This window comes from Geotrypetes seraphini, chromosome 3 (assembly GCF_902459505.1).
Source record: "Geotrypetes seraphini chromosome 3, aGeoSer1.1, whole genome shotgun sequence".
Classification (NCBI taxonomy): domain Eukaryota; kingdom Metazoa; phylum Chordata; class Amphibia; order Gymnophiona; family Dermophiidae; genus Geotrypetes; species Geotrypetes seraphini.
Window position 1 is genome coordinate 373,394,629 of NC_047086.1, and position 21,385 is coordinate 373,416,013.

The 21,385-nt window shown below is 42.5% G+C and overlaps 1 protein-coding gene across 2 annotated transcripts in view; it reads right to left on the bottom strand.

Annotated features, from left to right (window-relative positions):
- The window catches only part of EML6 (EMAP like 6), a 523,485-nt gene that overhangs the window by 395,762 nt on the left and 106,338 nt on the right, over positions 1-21,385 (bottom strand). For both annotated transcript variants that reach the window (XM_033938328.1, XM_033938329.1), the window contains exon 9: positions 11,809-12,065. In XM_033938328.1, coding sequence (XP_033794219.1) covers positions 11,809-12,065 — 257 coding nt within the window. The remainder of the gene's footprint in view (positions 1-11,808; positions 12,066-21,385) is intronic.

Here is a 21,385-nt window from a genome sequence, read left to right on the forward strand (position 1 = left end):
CAGTCAGAATATTGGCCCTTCACTCCGACCCTCTGCAGTCTACCCGACAACCAGTGCTTGATCCATCTGTGCACATCCTCTCCCACCCCGTGGTTCCACAGCTTCCTAAGCAGCCTTTCATGTGGCACCTTGTCGAAAGCCTTTTGAAAATCAAGGTAAATGATGTCTATGGGTTCCCCATTGTCCACCCGACTGCTTATTCCCTCAAAGAAGTACAGAAGGTTCGTTAGGCACGACCTTCCCTTACAGAATCCGTGCTGACTTGTTCTCAGTAGGCCATTCCTCTCGATGTGCTCGCAAATGCCGTCCTTGATCATAGCTTCCACCATCTTCCCTATAATTGAAGTCAGGCTCACCGGCCTGTAGTTCCCGGGGTCACCCCTCGATCCCTTCTTGAAGATAGGTGTGACATTCGCCAATTTCCAGTCCTCTGGTACCTCACCAGTTTTCAAGGATAGGTTGCAAACATGCTGGATTGTGCCCGCTATTTCTTGTCTTAGTTCCTTCAGAACCCTTGGGTGGATCCCGTCCGGGCCCGGTGATTTACCGCATTTTAACCTGTCTATCTGTTTGATGGACATCCTCCTTACTTACCTCTATGTGCTCCAATTTTTCGGCCTGTTCCCCACTCATGAGCTCCTCTGAGTCCGGTATATTAGATGTGTCTTCGCTCGTGAAAACCGACGAGAAGAACGTGTTCAACCTCTCAGCTACCTCTTTAGCCTCCTTAATCACTCCCTTCCTATCCCCATCGTCCAACGGCCCCACCTCCTCTCTCGCTGGTCGCTTCCCCTTTACGTAACTGAAGAATGCCTTGAAGTTTTTCGCCTCCCTGGCCAGCCTCTCTTCGTATTCCCCTTTCGCTTTTCTAACCTCTCGGTGGCATTCCTTTTGGCATTTCCTGTGCGCCTGGTGATTTTCCTCCGTTGGGTCCTTTTTCCATCTCCGGAAGGATATTTTTTTGTCACTTATTGCCCTCTTTACTTCAGTTGACATCCAACCGGGTCCTTTGATCGCTTGTTCTTGCAGCCTTTCCTGAAACTGGGGACATACATTCTTTGTGCTTCCTGCAGGGTGTCCCTGAATAGGGTCCAGGCGCTTCCCACAGTCTCCATCCTAAAGATGTTTCTGAGCTTCCTCCCCACCATTTCCCTCATAGCAACATAGTTCCCTTTCTTGAAGTTGAGCGCAGTTGTTGCGGTCCTCCTTACTATGGGTGTCCCCCTTTCTAATGTGAATCTGATCGCGTTGTGATCACTGTTGCCTAGTGGTCCTCCCACTTCTACCCCTCTTGCAGGCCCCCCTAATCCGTTTAGGATGAGGTCAAGAGTAGCACCCCCTCGCGTCGGTTCTTTGACTAGTTGCTCCATGAAGCAGTCCCTCACAGCTTCTACAAATCCTGTTTCCCTAGTGCAGTTGGAGTGACCCGTACTCCAGTCTATTCCCGGGTAGTTGAAGTCCCCCATCACTGTTACACTTCCAGTCCTGCATTCCTGTCTCAGTTCCGCTTCCAAGTCGTGTCCGACTCCTTCTGGCGTACCAGATGGGCGATAGTACAGCCCCAGTTTTATGCCTGCACCCTTGTTTCCCGGCAATTTGACCCATAGCGATTCCAGCCCCTCTGCCTTCGTTGCCATATCCATCCCGACCGAGTGGATAGAGTCCTTTATATAAAGTGCTATGCCTCCCCCCTTCTTGTGGGTCCTGTCCCTCCTGTAGAGCTTGTACCCCGGCAGCGCCACATCCCATTGATTTTCCTCTGTCCACCAGGTTTCTGCAATTCCAATTATATCTAGGTCCTCCCCCTTGGCCACGACTTCTAGTTCACCCATCTTGGCCATGAGGATTCTTGCATTTGCGTATAAGCACCGCAGGTCCCGTAGGTCCCGTCGTTTTTCCTCCACCTCTGCATTTACCTGGGCCGCCTGCCCTTGGATTTCGGGCAGTTCTCCCGTTCCCTGTGCTTCTGCTTTTCCCTCAGCCTTTACCCTCTTAGCTTTCAGCTTCCCTACATTCCCGCCACCCCACTTCCCCGCTTTTCCTCTGGGTTTTCTAGCCCTACTGGCCCCCTCCTGGGCTATCATCCCTTGAGCCTCTGTTTGATCCCCCTCACCTTGTGGTACCTCTATATTGCCCTCAGCTTTCGCCCTCGTGCCACCCAGTCCCCCTGTGTCTCCATGCCCCTTAGTCTTCTCCCAGCAAGCTCCCTTTACCTGATGTTTCCCTCACTGTCTGATCATAAGATCCTCCGGTCCCTCTGCTTCCTCCCTGCAGTCAGCCCGTTCAGCATCTGTTCTGGATACTGTTGTCCGAAGCGTCAACATCTGATCAGCTGTCGGCTTTCCCCCTCTCCTCAGTTTAAAGCCCTCTCGATCTCCTCCCTCACATTGGCTGCCAGTAGTCTAGTTCCCGCTGTGCTCAGGTGCAGGCCGTCCCACCGGTAGAGCTTGCTCTTTCCCCAGAAGGACGTCCAGTTCCTCACAAAGTGGAAGCCCTCCTCCTGGCACCATCTCCTCAACCATGCATTCACAGCCTGGAGGTCTGCCTGCCTCTTTGCATCTGCTCTCGGTACAGGCAGGATCTCCGAGAATGCTATCCTCCGTGTATTCCGCTTCAGCTTTCGTCCCAGGACCCTGAACTGGTCAGTCAGTGTGGCCATGCTGAAGTTCCTCCGGCTCACATCATTCCAAACTGTAATGATTATTTAAAGTTTTCCATTCAGGGAACCCCGCCTGAATAGCCTGCTTCAATTGCAACCATCTAAAATTTTGCAATTTATTAAGTCCAAATTTGTGTTGCAACTGTGAAAATTCAAGCAGCTTACCATTAGATATAACATCATCTAAAATACGTATTCCTCCTATCATCCAATGCTTCCAGATGACCTTAAATCCGCCAATTTGAATCTTGGAGTTTAGCCATATAGTTTGATTTGTAGATTTATGTATTGGAATAGGTGTTAAATTATTGATATATCTTAAGGTTTTCCATGTATCTACTAATATTCTGTTTTATAATTCTGTTATATAATCTAGGCATTTTGATACTGAGAACATGGCACAATCTCAGAGGAAACATGAGTCACCATTCCAACCATAACCAATCTGGGACATTTTCAATGAGCTCTGGGAGGACCCAATACATACCATGGCGCAAAATATAGGATTGATGATACCTATAAAAATTGGGAAAATTTACCCTACCCTCTGTAATTGGCTTTTGTAAAGACACTAAAGCAATTCTAGCAATTTTACCCAGCCAAATAAATTTTGTAAGAATACTGTTTAACTTTTTGTAAAAAGACCCCTGAAAAAAAAAAATGGTTATCATACCCATTTAGTAACAAACCACAGGTAAAATCATCATTTTAATCGTTTGCACTCTCCCCCACCAAGACAGATGTAAAGGATTCCATTGCTCACACATTTCTGTCACCTTCTGTAATAAAAGTTTTTCATTCACTTTCATTGTGTCTTCCAGTATGTTTTTTATCCAAATGCCTAAATATTTTATTCCATCTTCTTTCCATAAAAAGGGAAATGTTTCAAATAAACCTTTTCTACAATGAACATTAAGTTGAAGAACTTCTGATTTACTCCAATTTATCTTGTATCCTGAAAACTTTCCAAATTTTTCTATTAAGTCAAGTAAGCATAGAATGAAGCAGTATATCATCTACATAAGCAGAGACCTTATATTCCCGATCTGAATAAGGAATACCCTGTATTTCCTTTGCCTGTTGAATAGCTAATAACAAGGGTTCTAATACAATATCAAAAAGCAAAGGAGACAAGGGACATCCTTGTCTAACCCCCCTCTGCAAACTAAAACACTCTGAGAGATTATTATTAATATACAATCTAGCCACAGGGGAGCTATACAAGGTTTGGATCATATGTATAAATCCTGAACCTATTCCAAACCAATCTATTGCTTGATACAAGAAGGCCCATTCCACCCGATCAAAGGCCTTCTCTGCATCCAAGGATACAGAAAAGGCTGGGTCATTCATAGTTTTTGTTAAATTTAACATATGAAAAGCCATTGATGGTAGCAGCCTATGCCAAAGCCTGGAGAACAATCAATTGATTGAGATAAAACTCCGTGACAACTTTTGGAAGAAACTTTGGATGCATGCGTAGAACCACTTTATCATGGTGAAAAACTGTGAAGGGTGGATCTGCCACCAACACTTGTAACTCACTGACCCTCCTGGCAGAAGTGAGGGAGATAAGAAAAACAACTTTCCAGGTAAGACACTTGAGATGAGCTTAGACCATAGGTTCAAATGGTGTCTTTATCAACCTGGAAAGAACTACATTAAGGTCCCAGACTACAGGAGGAGGAGGTTTGAGAGGTGGTTTAACATTGAAAAGTCCTTTCATGAACCTGGAGATCAAAGGATGAGCAGTGAGAAATTTACCCTTGACTGGCATATGAAAAGCTGTAATAGCACTGACATGAACTCTGATAGATATAGATTTGAGTCCAGTCAGACAAATAAAGCAGATAATCCAACAAGAAGTTCACTGACAAGGAAGTTGGATAATGATGATGAAGAAGACACCAGGAAGAAAACTTAGTCCACTTCTGTTGATAACATTGTTGAGTGGCTGGCTTCCTGGAGGCGTCGATAATTTGTCGAACAGGCTGAGAAAGATGCAAGACAGAAGAATTGAACCCAAGAGAAACAAAGCTGTCAGGTGTAATGAGTGCAGAAGAGATCCTTGATGCTAAGTAAGCAGAGTAGGAAAGTTTTTCAAAGGTGTTTGCTCCATGGTGCTGAGTTGAAGTAGAAGAGAGAACCAATGCTGTCTGGGTCACAAAGGAGCTATGAGAATCATGGTGGCAGATCCTGGGATGGATCCCGTTTGGTCCCATTGCTTTGTTCACTTTCAGTTTTTCAAGTTGCTCATAAACACTCTCCTCCGTGAACGGCGCGAATCCACTCCATTTTCTCATGTAAATTTGCCAGACAATCTCGGTCCTTCTCCAGAATTTTCTTCTGTGAACACAGAACAGAAGTATTTGTTTAGCACATTTGCTTTTTCCTCATCACTCTCCACATATCGGTTCCCAGCATCTTTTAGTTTAGCAATTCCATTTTTCATCTTCCTCCTTTCACTAATATATCTGAAAAAATTTTTGTCTCCTTTTTCTACATTTTTAGCCATTTGTTCTTCCGCCTGTGCTTTCGCCAGACGTATCTCTCTCTTGGCTTCTTTCAGTTTTACCCTGAAGTCCTTTTTGCACTCCTCTTCTTGGGTTTTTTTTATATTTCACGAACGCCAACTCTTTCGCCTTTATTTTCTCCGCCACTAGTTTGGAGAACCATATCGGCTTCCTTTTTCTCTTGTTTTTATTGATTTTCTTCACATAAAGGTCCGTAGCCATTTTTATCATTCCTTTCAGCTTAGACCACTGTCTTTTCACTTCTCTTATGTCCTCCCATCCTAATAGCTCTTTCTTCAGGTACTCTACCATTGCATTAAAGTCTGTACGTTTGAAATCTAGGACTTTAAGTATCGTGCGGCCGCGCTCCAGTTTAGCCGTTATATCAAACCAAAACGTTTGATGATCAATACTTCCCAGGTGAGCACCCACTCGAACATTAGAGATACTCTCTCCATTTGTGAGGACCAGATGGCGCCTTTTGTTTCCTCTGAATTTAGTTCATGTTCCAAGCATTAACATGCCTAGGAGATATAGGGAAAATAAAATGTTAATGGATACTTGGAAAATGTTGAGATTTATCAGCAAATTAACACCTATTCCAATTAATAAGTCAACTAATCAATCTCTATGGATAAACTCCAAGATTAAAATAGGCGGAGCTCAAATCCTTTGGAAGAACTGGATTATTGCAGGCAATAGAACTCTAAAGGATGTTATTTCAGATGGTAAACTGCTTGAATTTTCACAAATGCAACATAGATTTGGTCTTAGTAAAACACAAAGCTTTAAATGGTTGCAGTTGAAGCAGGCCATTCAGGTAGGGTTCCCTGAATGGAAGACTTTGAACAGTCAGTATAGTCTGGAGTTCCTATGCTTCCAAGCAGACTTCCTAGGGCATCAAGCCGCATTGTGGTATAAATTATTATCTGGATACTTGAATAAAAAACCAAAGAATGGTCTGAGAGACATTTGGAGCATTGAGATCAAGCACCAAATTTCTGCATCTCAAATGAGATGTACAGTGTCAGCATCTATGAGACAAACTTGGTTATTTTTGTTATATAGAGTGTTTTGGACCCTGTACGTTTGCAAAAATTAGATAGTTCTAAGTCCAATAGATGCTAGCATTGTAATCTGGAGCCTGGGACATTAGATCATTTACTTTATTATTGTCCCTGTATTAAGATATTTTGGAATTCAATATGGCCTCAAATAAACGTATTATTGGAAAATCATGTGGCACTCTCTTATGACACAGTGCTATTTGGCATGATACATAGAAACATAGAAACATAGAAATAGATGGCAGATAAGGGCCATCTAGTCTGCCCACCCTAATGACCCTCCCCTACCTTTGCCTAGTGAATAGAGTGATGATGAGGAAAAAAAGTCAAATATCATCAGAGAATAACAAGCTTTTATTAGTCATGACAGGGGTTGCCATTCAACATATAACCAACAATTGGAAGAATCACAGAAACCTTAGTTATACATTTTGGTGGAATACATTATGTCATATATTTAAAATGGAATGAGCAATAGCAATACAAAGAGGGACTTATACTAAATTTATAAAAATATGGGGGCCAATGACAAAATATTGTAGTGAATAGTCATAATTTCTTCTCTTCTTCTTTTGGCACACCAAAGGGGGGAGGGTGTTGGGAACAATCTTACATAATATGTTACAATATGTTCTATAATATGTGTATATTCTGATTGAAAATATAGATGAAGGTTGGGAGGTAGGGGGGGTTAAATGTATCATTAGATTTTTATGTAGTAGATATCAAAGTGCTATTGTGTAATAACTTGTTGAATTATATTATTTTGTGCACTTGTTGTCAAATTTGAAAATGAATAAAGAATTATTTAAAAAAAAAAAAAAGATACTCTCTCCATTTGTGAGGACCAGATCCAATATCGCTTTTTCCCTCATGGGTTCCGTCACCATTTGTCTGAGCAGAGCCTCTTGAAAGGCATCCACAATCTCCCTACTTCTTTCCGATTCCGCACACGGAACATTCCAGTCCGCATCCGGCAGGTTGAAATCTCCCAACAGCAGAACCTCCTCTTTCCTTCCAAACTTTTGGATATCCACAATCAGACCCTTATGAATTTGCTGTGATTGAGTCGGAGGTCTGTAGACTACACCCACGTAGATAGAAGTTCCATCTTCTTTTTTCAGAGCGATCCATATCACTTCTTCCTTTCCCCAGGTCCCTTACATTTCGGTCACTTGGATATCGATCTTTACAAAGAGAGCTACTCCTCCACCTTTTTGACCATCTCTGTCCTTCCTTAGGCAATAATATAGGTCCCATTATTATGTACACTAATTCTGCTATTTAGTGTCTACACAGGTGTCCCAGTGTTCTTATCCATACCCTTTTTATGTTCTCCTTTTTATGTACTTGGCTCCTGTTGGAGATTTTATTCTTTAGTTCCATGGTTAAGTTCTTTTTTTTATATAATATATTTATGGTTCTGATATGATGTGTTTGCTCAGTCAATGTCACAATTTATTCATTATAAATGTGATGTATAATTATCCATTTTTCAATTATAATGCTTTTAAATTTTTTTTTATTTATATTGATGTGTTTTTTTATATTGATGTGATGGTTTTGTCATTGATGGTTTTAGTTGTATTTTATTATGTTTTTCATTATTATTCTTTACCTTTCTTTTCTTTGTGTATTGGATTTCTGAACCTTCTGAAGAACCCCTGAGGAAGACTTCATTTGCCGAAACATGGCCCATGTTGGATTCTAGGCTCGTTGGGTTAGCTTTTTAAATTTGAAATAAAGCATTTGAATTTTAAACTATTGTGTCCAAGAGCTGGCTCCACGTGGTGTGCTTTGTGGACTTCCCTTGTTTCTTTGTGGAAGCCTGGTCTTTTGCTTCTTTCTTTAGGACTGCAGCTTTTACAGCAGGCACCTCCAGTGGCATTTTGGTTTGTGCCCCAAGGCCTGGCATCATGAACTTCTTTGGGCAGCAGCAGCGTTTATAATTCGCTGCTGTTGTCAACTTCTCTGCCGGGTCCTGCCTGTTTCCGCAAAGGCAGGACCCGACAGAGAAGAAGACCCTAAGCCGGCAATAGCAGCAAATTGTGAATGTTGCTGCTGCACAAAGAAGTTCATGACGCCAGGCCTTGGAGCACCCGCTTAGGGACTGCACTGCCGATCAGGGACAGGGTGACAGAAGGAGGAAAGGAAGGAGACAGAGATGCCAGACCGTGGCTTGGGGTGGGAAGGAAAGAAAAGAGAAGAGAGAGATGCCAGAGCATAGGAGAAGGGGTGGTGACAGAGAGAGAAAATGGAGAGGTGGCAGAGCTGAAATGAATCATGTACAAAGGAGAGACAGGGCACAGGATAGACAGTTATGGAAGGAGCATAGAAAGAAGGACAATGCCATATAGAATGGGGAGAGGGTGGACAGTGGATGGAAGGGGTTGATGCTTCATGGAAGAAAGAAAGAGGACAGATGCTGGCTAGAAAGAAGAGAGTGAAGACAAGATGATTAAAGCAGAAACGACAAAAAGTAGAAAAAATATTTTTTTGTTGTTTTAGAATAAAATAGTATTGTAGCTGTATTGATAAAACTTTTATAAACAGAAAATAAGGTAACCTTTTTATTGAACTAATTTTAATACATTTTTTACTAATTTTTAGAGACCAAAACCCCCTTTCTCAGGTCAGGAGAGTATAATGTAACAGCAGTATACTATATTGACTTGAAGAAGGAGGCTATGGCCTCTGAAAGTTAATTGAAAAATGGATTAGTCCAATAAAATGGTATATTCTTATTTTCAAGTTTTGTTTTATTTCTATTTATTAATTTGTAAAGTGGTGATTGTCAGTTTCTTCAAATTTTTTATTTTTTTTAATTTTTATTTATTCATTTTCAAATTTTACATGAAGTGTACAAGTTTCTTCAAATTTACATCTGCTATATTTATATTTTGCAGAGTATTAGGGGCCTATGTGTCATTGTTTCTGTGGTGTTTCACTGTATGCAGTTTGGCTTCTTGGTGATTCAGTTTAACCTTTATCTACATATTTCTATTTTTAGTTTGTGATTACTTATTCCATACTGGGTGAGGGTGTATCTGTGCTCTGTGTGTATGAAAGACATGGTTTTCTGTTAGCACTGACTAGCCTTGTTTGGCGAAATGCATCGGGCATGGTTCTTGGGAGCACCTTGAATAAACCTGATTTGAATCTCCTTATTGTCTGCCAATCTTCTTTTGTTTTATATTGGATTCTTTGGTGGACTGCTTGCCTTGTTGTTTCATTACAAGATAACATACATGGAGTGGAACGTACTAGAGGAATTACAGATTTGGTTGTATGGGTTATAGTTTGTCAAGAGAAAGTGAGGCAGTTGAGAGGCATTGTAAACTTGGTTATTAACATAGACTTATATTTTGAATAGTATTACTGCTTTACAATATATTTGAACACTTTTATATATGTATGGAAAGGGTTCAGACTTAAAGTCCTGGGTAAGTAGGTGAGAAGGGAAGAAAGGGGGATTTGTTCAGAGATGTGTGGGGTTGCATAGAAGAAAAATTGTGCACTGGTATGCTAATCTTTCTTTGTTTTGAATTTAAAAAAAAGAAAGAAATACAAGTGGAAATAAAGAAGTAAATAAGAAAACAGATAAATGGGGGTGGGGCAGGGGGCCCAGTGTACTTGTGTGCCTAGAGGCCCTTGAAGAATTAATCCTGCCCTGCTGATGGTGGTAGGAGGGGCCTCAACTCAAGCCACGTGGTGGAGCTGCCAGTGGAGAAAGGAGGAATGACCTGCCGGCTATCTTTCTCCTTTTTCTGCTGATGGAAATCTGGAGCCATTGGGAAATGCTTGGCCATAGCCTTAGCCACTCATAGGAACCCTTCTGGTGTTTCCCAGTGGTCCCTGACCAGCTTTGTGATGTCCAGACGCAAGGGAAAGAATGCGGTCAGAGCAACTAAGCCGCTCATAATTGAGCACTGCAATGAAGGGGATCAATTCTCATAACAAGATAGAAATAATGCCCGAAAGTGTAGAGGCCTTAACAGCTGACACACCTTGGGGTCTTCCCCCTGGTCCAGGGCCACTACCACTTTTTGACTGCTGCCTTCATTCAGAAAACCAGACTCTGCCAGAGAAACTATATCCTTGGACAATAGTGGCATGAAATCGGACTTTCCATCCTCCAAGTCTATATCAGACTGAACCATCTGGTCCAGCTCTGTGCTTTAGTCTGGTCAGGGCACATGCCGAGTGGAGATTTCCTGCGCCACTGCCTCTGTCCTGCTGAACACAGGCACTGAGGACCCTCAGCAGTTCAAACAGGCATTCCTCATAAGGCTCAGAAAATCCAGGGTGTACTGTGGATCTCGAGGACCCTGGCAGGGACCCCAATGGTCCTCTTGGTCTCCGCAGCCACCACATATTTGCGCTTGGCTAATGCACCTCCAGAGGGCTCTGAAACGGGTCTCTTCTCTAGTGGTAACATGCTTCCTGCCCTGGAGGACTCAGAGACTAAGCCCAAGGCTACCACCCCTTCCCTGCACGCTCAGTCGCACGCAGGACATGGATGCTCCTCAACCAGCTATACAGTACAAACATAGCATGAAATAGGGGTAAGAAGACTGAAGGGTCCATCCCTGTCAATTTTAAGTAAAATAAAGCGGTTTTGAAGCAGATGGAATCATTAGAAAAAAAAGATTGTTTAAAACCCAAGATGGCCACTGCCAGGAAAATCATACCATAAATGGCCTGTGGGGACTTCCCTGAAATACGTAAATTGCAGGAAAAAGTGTTTTAGAAGTGGAGAACCTTGACTCTGGCTGCAGAAAACTTTAAATTACAATTTTGGAGACCTCCCCCACCCCTGATTTTCCCCATAGACCATAATAGACTTACTCATTGTGCCATGTGCCTGTTTGCTTCAGTTCAGGACTGTAACTGGAATAAAAGGAGAAGAACTTTGCCTCATAGGTTCGCCAGACAAACTTGGTCTTCGGGCTGCCAGTTGGACCAAGGTCAGACTGAGCCTCAACCCCCAGAAACTTTGCACCGTGAAGGGGGTTAGGGGAGGACCAAGCAGCTGGCCCACTATTAATCCCAGCCAAGCCAGGAAGGATCCAAACAGCCTGTGCTCAAGCTCCTGATAAATCAGGGATGCAAGCATCTACACAAGGGACGACCCCCTAAGCTTAAAAAATACAAAAGCAGTTTGCCTAGCTAGGTGTCTCCAAGGGCTGATCCTGCTAGCAGCAAACTTCAGCAGCACGAGTCTGTGTTTTCTCCCAGATAGAGGTTCTAACAAGTGGGAACCTCTGGGCACCGAGCCTCTGATCGAACACTTAGAAAAAAAATACCCGCAAATAATAAAACCACAGAGTAGAAACAATTCTGAGGAATTTGCTTGCAAAAAAAAACCTGAGAGGGCAGGAGCTGTTCCCTGGGAAGGAGGCAGAGTTCAAAAGATGATTGACAGCATTCTGAAAGCAACTTGCAGGCTCAGATGCAAAACCCTAGTGTTCAGGATCACTAGACACATTGCACTAGAATTTCATTAATAGCTAAAGAAATCAATGCATTTTTATATTTCATGTATACACTATTATTCTCCTGTACTTACATGGCATCTTGTAGAACAGTCTTTCCCCTGCCCCATCATTGCTTTGCAAGAATTTGCTGTCCACAGACCAATCAATATGAGTAATAAAACTAGAAGATTTGTTGCATTCTCCTATTTTCTTGTAACGCTGGGCAACTGCATACACATCCACTAGGCCATCGTTAGAACCCACAGCAAGATAGGATCCATCTGGTGAGAATTTCATTTCATGAATTACTTCCTTTCTGTCTTTGATATGAACTACTTCTGTCATATCTCTGAAAGTGATAGAGAACCAAGTATAAGGAAAATAAATATATACTAGCTCACGGTCTCCAAAACATTTGCAGAGCAATGAGCATTTCCATTTCCATGCAAACAGCCCTGTCCTGTCACCACTCCCTCCCAACCCAACTGCAGCAGTCTTCCCCTTCACTCCAACTAACCCTTGAGAGGCAGCCAACTAGCTCTTCCTGCCACCCTTGAAAGTAGCCGCTCTTTTGGTATGTTCTGGGTCACATGAATGGATGTGCTGACAACTACAGTACCCTAAATCCTGCCTACTGGGATTACCATCTGTTACTTCCCGCAGACTGTGATAGAAAGCAGCCTGCTGCCTCTCTATTCCCCACCCCCCAATTTTACAAAACCGTTGCATGGTTTTTAATGTCAGACCTATTACCGCACTACATTTTTGTAAAAGAGGGGTATGCCTGTATGACTTTGTGTCTAGCAGCTGCAATCCTATGCAAATGTTATCTTTAAGGAGTAACTGCAAAGCACACACATTACATTTTAGCAAATGCCCCTTCACAGCCACAAGGAGAAAAGCATGTATTACAACAGACAGGCACCAGCACTTGAGTCTAAGCATATTACAGAAGGCTTAGGTTTTAACAAATAAACACTAACAACCAACACCCCCACCACCACCACACACATACTCCAGAAAACCCACTTCCCCTAGAACTCTTTCACTTCTTCCCTCGTCTCTCCTGGATCCTCCACTCCATTTTTGTGCCTTTACTGCACTTATACTGTAGCTCACAAGTGATATAACTGTACATAGTACAGTATAGAAAACTGAATAAAGTGTGAAAAGTTACATCCTCTGATAACCAGAGCAAGTATTGTGATGTCATAATGCCTCATTCCACCAATGCCTTAGAGCCAACCTCATCAGTGATGTCACAATGGCTGGATTGTCCTACACTTGGATCACTTTTACTACATTTTGATTTCTAGAGTGGTGCAGTGGTTAGAGTGAGCAGTAGTGGCTCGTGGCCTGCAGGGGGCGATATCTATGGTACGTTAATGGAATGGACAGTGCAGGACATGATGGTGCAGTATTTTGTGGAGTTTTCTACAAAATTGCCTGCTTTTCGTATGGTTCTGGGTAACTCTAGTTAGATACAAGCATATGTGTTAGTTAAGGCCATGCCCAATAGAAGCGTACGAAAATTTGACTTTTTGGTTATTTTGGTAAATTTCTGAAGATTTGGAGACCATTAGCAGATTTTTGTAATGATTAATAACATTTTCCCATAATAAGAGATTTGTTAAGTGGGGATGTGGGCGGGTATTATTTTATTTACCTTACAATATGTATGAATTAATTAATGCATTTTTAAGTATTAGGTTAGAGTTTCTGAAATAGGAAGGGAGGGCTTGGGGGGGGTTATTTTATTTATATTTGTCATACATATTAAATGATTTACATATTATCTAAAACATTATAAAAATATGAATATAAATATGATATATTGTACTTAAAGTATTCATGAAGGAAAATTAAGTGTGTGTTTATAAGATTATATGTATTTTTCTGATACACTTGTTGTAATATGAAAAAATGAATAAAGAAATTTTAAAAAAAAGAAGCGTACGAAAAATTGGTGAATAAAAATCTGAATATGGATGTAGCCAAGGACAGAAAAACACACTACAGATTAATATTAAGGAAAAGCATAATAATATTCTCCTTATGTACTTTGCTATTAAGCCAGACCATAAAGGAAATGGATATATATAATACATGGAGGTATGAAATTGCCTCCATGACTCTCTCTCTCTGAGTCTTTGTTCAGCTTCCCGCCTTAAACCTCGTGGTTCTAATTGATACCAGATGTGCTTAGGCTGGTTAGGAAGAGCATATTAGATTACGTATCCCAAAATGGAGCATAACATGTATTAAGTGTGTTGGATGGATGAAAGGGGCCCCGAATGATGGATGTATGAAAGATATATATGAAAGAATGGTGTGTACTTAATTTCTAATATTTTATATATTTTAAACCTGAAGGAACACTAAGGAAAAATCCTAAGGCAACATCTGGAAATAGTTAAGTTAGAATCTGAGATGCTGCACTAGTCTCCAGTATAGGAAGGCTTCTGTGTGTGTGTATCAGTGAAACTTAACACTGTCAGTTTTGTAAAGATCAGAGCAAGGGGGAACAGCCCCTCCTTTCTCTGATGCTGATAGGGCCAAGAAATTTTCAGCAGGTTGTCTTACATAAATGAACTGCCTGAAATAAGTTTTGAGAGTGACAAAAAGAATATTAGATATGTAGTAAAATGAAATAAAGTATATTCAGAATGAATGTAAACAAAAAGTATAATTTCTGAAACTTTTATTCCATGTTAAAAAGAAGTTCTTTGTCCAAATTTAAGGACAGCCTCTGTTAATGGATTGGCTGATAAATAATGATGTCATGCAGGACAAAAGGTACATATTGGGGAGCTACAAATTATCGGGTTGAGATCTTTATCAGAAGGCCAGTGTTTGGCAACTATAAAGACCTCCTGATGACGCAAAATTAACCCTTTTGAGGTCCATTCTGACAATTAATAAACGGAAATAATTATTTTAATGAAATTTGCATCATGTGTTATTTTTCATGTACTTTTTACACACCTAGAGCGAAAGCTAGCCGCTTACGGCTGCTTAGTACTCGTGTGCCACCATGCTCAATAGAGCTAAGGCCTCAGCACCCTGAGGTTGTAGGTTCAAACCCACGTGGCTCCTTGTGACCCTGGGGAGGTCACTTAATCCCCCCCATTGCCCCAGATTGTGAGCCCACTGGGACAGACAGGGAAAAATGCTTGAGTACCTGAACAAATTCATGTAAACCGTTCTGAGCTCCCCTGGGAGAACGGTATAGAAAATTGAATAAATAAATAAAGTTAATTCCACTAGAAAAATGACCTAACAAAAAGCACATGTGGCACAAAAATGCTAATAAATGTTTTTGTACCCTCAGACAGCCCATAATTAGCTGGGAAATAAAAAGGACGTATTGTTTGGAATTGTCTGAGTTTATTTTTGGTACAATAAGGTACTTATTGTACCAAAGGAAAGGTGAGTAGTGGAGTCCCTCAGGGTTCGGTGCTGGGGCCAATCCTGTTCAATATGTTTGTGAATGACATTGCTGAAGGGTTAAAAGGAAAAGTGTGCCTTTTTGCAGATGATACCAAGATTTGTAACAGAGTAGACACCGAAGAGGAAGTGGAAAATATGAAAAAGGATCTGCAAAAGAAATGGAGAGTAATGCATTTGGGAATTAATAATAGGAAGGAACTGTATATGCTGGGAGGAGAGAAGCTGATATGCATGGACAGGGAGAGGGACCTTGGGGTATTAGTGTCCTAAGATCTAAAGGCGAAAAAACAGTGTGACAAGGCAGTGGCTGCTGCCAGAAGGATGCTGGGCTGTATAAAGAGAGGCGTAGTCAGTAGAAGGAAGAAGGTGTTGATGCCCCTGTACAGGTCATTGGTGAGGCCCCACTTGGAGTATTGTGTTCAGTTTTGGAGACCGTATCTGGTGAAGGACGTAAGAAGACTTGAGGCGGTCCAGAGGAGGGCAACGAAAATGATAGGAGGCTTGCGCCAGAAGACGTATAAGGAGAGACTGGAAACCCTGAATATGTATACCCTAGAGGAAAGGCGAGACAGGGGAGATATGATTCAGATGTTCAAATACTTGAAGGGTATTAACGTAGAACAAAATCTTTTCCAGAAAAAGGAAAATGGTAAAACCAGAGGACATAATTTGAGGTTGAGGGGTGGTAGATTCAGGGGCAATGTTAGGAAATTCTACTTTACGAAGAGGGTAGTGGATGCCTGGAATGCGCTCCCGAGAGAGGTGGTGGAGAGTAAAACTGTGACTGAGTTCAAAGAAGCGTGGGATGAACACAGAGGATTTAGAATCAGAAAATAATATTAAATATTGAACTAAGGCCAGTATTGGGCAGACTTGCATGGTCTGTGTCTGTATATGGCCGTTTGGTGGAGGATGGGCTGGGGAGGGCTTCAATGGCTGGGAGGGTGTAGATGGGCTGGAGTAAGTCTTAACAGAGATTTCAGCAGTTGGAACCCAAGCACAGTACCGGGTAGAGCTTTGGATTCTTGCCTAGAAATAGCTAAGAAGAAAAAATAAAAAAATTGTAATTGAATCAGGTTGGGCAGACTGGATGGACCATTCAGGTCTTTTTCTGCTGTCATCTACTATGTTGCTATGTTTCCAAGAGTAAGAAAAACAGGAGTTTTTTGAATATTTACAATTAAAAAAAAGGTTTATGGCATTTTTTAAATTGCATTTATAAATATACAAATTTCACACAAATGAAATACAAGAAATAACAGTCCATATCAATGAGAGGTGATTGCAACAAGAAATTCTCAAAGAAATACAATTAAGACTATCCTCACAACTTTCCTCAAATCTTACTAAATTATATCTGTATCTACTTTCATTTACCCCTTGACAGATCCTTCTTTAACAATAAGTCTTCTCTGAAGCTGGGTAGGATCAAAATTAATAAGTCGCATAGAATTCAGTGTTACCACACATTTAAAGGGAAATTGTAGGAAGAAAATTCCGCCTAGAGCAATTACCCTGTCTTTCAATTTCAGAAACTCTTTCTGATCTTTCCAGTTATTAGTAATAGTGTTGGGTGGGGGGAGGTTTCAATTGGAGGGTTTATAATCTTATAATGAATAATGGGCTTAGAGCAGGGATCTCAAAGTCTCTCCTTGAGGGCCGCAATCCAGTCGGGTTTTCAGGATTTCCCCAATGACTATGCATTGAAAGCAGTACATGCACATAGATCTCATGCATAGTCATTGGGGAAATCCTGAAAACCCGACTGGATTGCGGCCCTCAAGGAGGGACTTTGAGATCCCTGCTCTAAGCCCATTATTCATTATAAGATTATATTTACATTTTCATGACAGTGCAAACCGGAGATAGCGATAAAGAAATGGATGCCGAGATGAAGCGAGAATGCAAAAGTGGTTACACAGTTGTTATGGGAGACTTCAACTATCCTGGGATAGACTGGAGTCTTGGAAGCTCAAGATGCGCTAGGGAGACAGAATTCCTGGAGGCTATACAAGATTGCTTCATGGAGCAGCTTGTTAGAGAACCGACGAGAGGAAATGCCACTCTGGATTTAATCCTAAATGGACTAAGGGGACCTGCAAAGGAAGTGGAAGTAGTGGGACCGTTGGGAAACAGTGATCATAATATGATCAAGTTCAAGGTTGAAGTAGGCATACCGAACGGAAAGAGAACCATAGCGACATCTTTCAACTTCAGGAAAGGAAACTATGAAGCAATGAGGGAATTGGTAAGGAAGAAACTTAGGAACACTTCCAAAAAATGGCAAACAGTAGAACATGCCTGGTCTTTTTTCAAAGACACAGTGAGCGAGGCACAAAATCTGCACATCCCCAGATTCAGAAAGGGGTGCAAAAAGGGTCGAACAAAAGACCCAGTATGGATGACTAAAATAGTGAAGGAAGCGATAGGCAATAAGAAAAATTCATTCAGGGAATGGAAAAAGGACAAAACTGAAGGGAACCAGAAGGAGCACAGGAAGTATCAAAAAGAATGTCACCGTGTGGTTCGAAAAGCCAAAAGAGAGTATGAAGAGAGGCTAGCCAGGGAGGCACGAAATTTCAAACCGTTCTTCAGATATGTTAAAGGGAAACAGCCAGCTAGGGAGGAGGTAGGACCGCTGGACGAAGGAGACAGGAAGGGAGCGGTGAAGGAGGAGAAAGAAGTCGCAGAAAGACTCAACATGTTCTTCTCGTCTGTATTTACAAACGAAGACACAACCAACATACCGGAACCTGAACAAATATTCAATGGAAATCAAGCAGAAAAATTAACATCCATGGAAGTGAGCCTTGATGATGTACACAGGCAGATAGAAAAACTTAAAACTGACAAATCCCCGGGTCCGGACGGAATCCATCCCAGGGTTCTGAAGGAATTAAAGGAGGAGATAGCGGAACTACTGCAGCAAATTTGCAACCTATCCTTGAAAACAGGCATGATCCCGGAGGATTGGAAGATAGCCAATGTCACGCCCATCTTTAAAAAGGGATCAAGAGGTGACCCGGGAAACTACAGACCAGTGAGTTTGACTTCGGTTCCGGGGAAACTGACGGAAGCACTGATTAAAGAACACATCGATGAACATCTGGAAAGAAACGAACTTTTGAAAACAACCCAACATGGTTTCTGCAGGGGGAGATCGTGCCTAACGAACTTATTGCACTTCTTCGAAGGAATTAACAAACGGATGGACAGAGGAGACCCCATAGACATCATATACCTTGATTTCCAAAAAGCCTTTGACAAGGTGCCTCACGAACGTCTACTCCGGAAACTGAAGAACCATGGAGTGGACGGAGACGTACATAGATGGATCAGAAACTGGTTGGCGGGTAGGAAACAGAGGGTAGGGGTGAAGGGCCACTACTCGGACTGGATGGGGGTCACGAGTGGTGTTCCGCAGGGCTCAGTGCTCGGGCCGCTGCTATTTAATATATTCATAAATGATCTAGAAACAGGCACGAAGTGTGAGATAATAAAATTTGCGGACGATACAAAACTATTTAGTGGAGCTGGGACTAAAGAGGAATGCGAAGAATTGCAAAGGGACTTGAACAAATTGGGGGAATGGGCGGCGAGATGGCAGATGAAGTTCAACGTTGAGAAATGTAAAGTATTGCATGTTGGAAACAGAAACCCGAGGTACAACTATACGATGGGAGGGATATTATTGAATGAGAGCAACCAAGAAAGGGACTTGGGGGTAATGGTGGACATGACAATGAAGCCGACGGCACAGTGCGCAACAGCCGCTAAGAAAGCAAATAGAATGCTAGGCATAATCAAGAAGGGTATTACAACAAGGACAAAAGAAGTTATCCTGCCATTGTATCGGGCGATGGTGCGCCCGCATCTGGAATACTGCGTCCAATATTGGTCTCCGTACCTTAGGAAGGATATGGCGTTACTCGAGAGGGTTCAGAGGAGAGCGACACGCTTGATAAAAGGGATGGAAAACCTCTCATACGCTGAGAGATTGGAGAAACTGGGTCTCTTTTCCCTGGAGAAGAGGAGACTTAGAGGGGATATGATAGAGACTTATAAGATCATGAAGGGCATAGAGAGAGTAGAGAAGGACAGATTCTTCAAACTTTCGAAAAATAAAAGAACAAGAGGACACTTGGAAAAGTTGAAAGGGGACAGATTTAAAACGAATGCTAGGAAGTTCTTCTTTACCCAACGAGTGGTGGACACCTGGAATGCGCTTCCAGAGGGAGTAATAGGGCAGAGTACAGTACAGGGGTTTAAGAAAGGATTGGACAATTTCCTGCTGGAAAAGGGGATAGAGGGGTATAAATAGAGGATTACTGCACAGGTCCTGGACCTGTTGGGCCGCCGCGTGAGCGGACTGCTGGGCATGATGGACCTCAGGTCTGACCCAGCAGAGGCATTGCTTATGTTCTTATGTTCTTATGCATCAGCCATTTGATGATGTCACATTAGTCACGTTTTTACGTTCAGCATCGTGAATCTCCTCCCCCATTTTTCTGTATTTATTATCGTCAATGATCAACCGACCTTAAGTACAAGTCATACATAAAGCAATACAGAAAAACATACCCACCCCTTCCCACCCACCCCCCCACCCCCCCAAAGGGAACAGCCCATATCATACATGCCTGTGTGAATTCACTCCAACAAACGAGCTTTCGCTACAGGAGACAAAGTGGAACAAAATGGTCTCCAACAATGGAGAAATAGCACCCCTTTTTTGGAATGCATGTCCAGAACATCTTGTCTTTCATAACCAGCCCAATAAATCATCTGGGTCCGCCAATGTGAGACTGTGGGCGTCTGAGGTGACAACCAGCATTGCAAAATGGTCTTTATGCCCACCAAGATCGCCCTTTGGACAAATGCCTTTACTCCAGGCCTAATTGGGTTCAGTGAGAATTTCAATGTGAAGAGGAAAGTCGACGTCTGTGTCCAGGAGCAGTTCCATAGTGACTGTATGATGAGCCCTATGCGCCGCCAGTAGGCTTGAATTCCAGGGCATAACCAGAACATGTGTCCAAGGGTTGCTCCGACCGCCGCACATCTAGGGCATCTAGCTGAAGTGCTGATGCGGGCTTGGTAGGCTCTAATGGGCGCCATGTAAGCGCGAACCAAAAATTTATAGTACCGTTCCCGTTCGGTGGCTGCCACCAGGATACCTTTTCCCAATTTAAAGCTCCTCTGTAGCATGGATTCAGTGATTGTGGTTTGTAAGTCCAAGGACCAGGATTCGGCCAGAGTTCTATAGTCAAGTTCCCCCGCCAACCCCTGCAGGTAACGATGATAAACACTAAGCGGGGTGGGATCCTGCGTTGTTAAGCAGAGGGCTTCAGATAATGTGTCTTGAACAGTGTCCGATAAGGCCAATCTGGGTAAGGAGTTCACATAGTACAATAGTTGACCATAACTCAACCAATCATTAGCAGTTAAAGTATGTGCCTCTATCAATTGCTGGAATGAGTGCAGGGTTCCATCCGCGTTTAATACCTGAGACAGATAAAACACCCCTCCCTGGGCCCACCTAGAGGGGGCCCCCAGACCTATTCCAGGAGCAAAAGCAGCATTGCCATGTATTGGCAAATATGGTGTCACATCCGGTCTGATGTGCAATTGTTTACATAGCTTCTTCCAGGTTTTCCTCAACGGAACTAGTAATAACTCCCCATAATGTTGTATACGCACCGGTAATATGGTAGTATGCAGTAAATAGCTGCAATGATAGGGGTTAAATGCAAGGCATTCGATCTCAGCCACTGAAAAATGAGAGGTCCTACAGAGCCAATCATTAATATGTCGGAGTTGGCATGCCATATTCATTCTCCCTAGATGTAATAGTCCGAGACCTCCCTGGGATGCAGGTAAGAAAAGTGTACGGAGGGGTATACGTGCACGTCTACCTCCCCACAAATACGCATTTAGTGATCTGTGAAGGGTGCAGAGGTGACGTTGTTGTAACAATAAGGGTAGTGTCTGAAGCAAATACAACCATTGGGGAATAATCATCATGTTGTATAGAGCTATTCGACCCAATAGAGATAAAGGGTAAGAGCGCCAGGCTCGTAATCTTTGTCCCGTTTGCTGGAGCCGGGGGAGTACATTAAGCTTGTATAATTGAGTTAGGTCTTGCGGGATCCATATCCCCAGATAACGCAAGGACTTTGATGCCCATTCCAACTGAAAGGGCCCCTGCCAGGAGATTCGGAC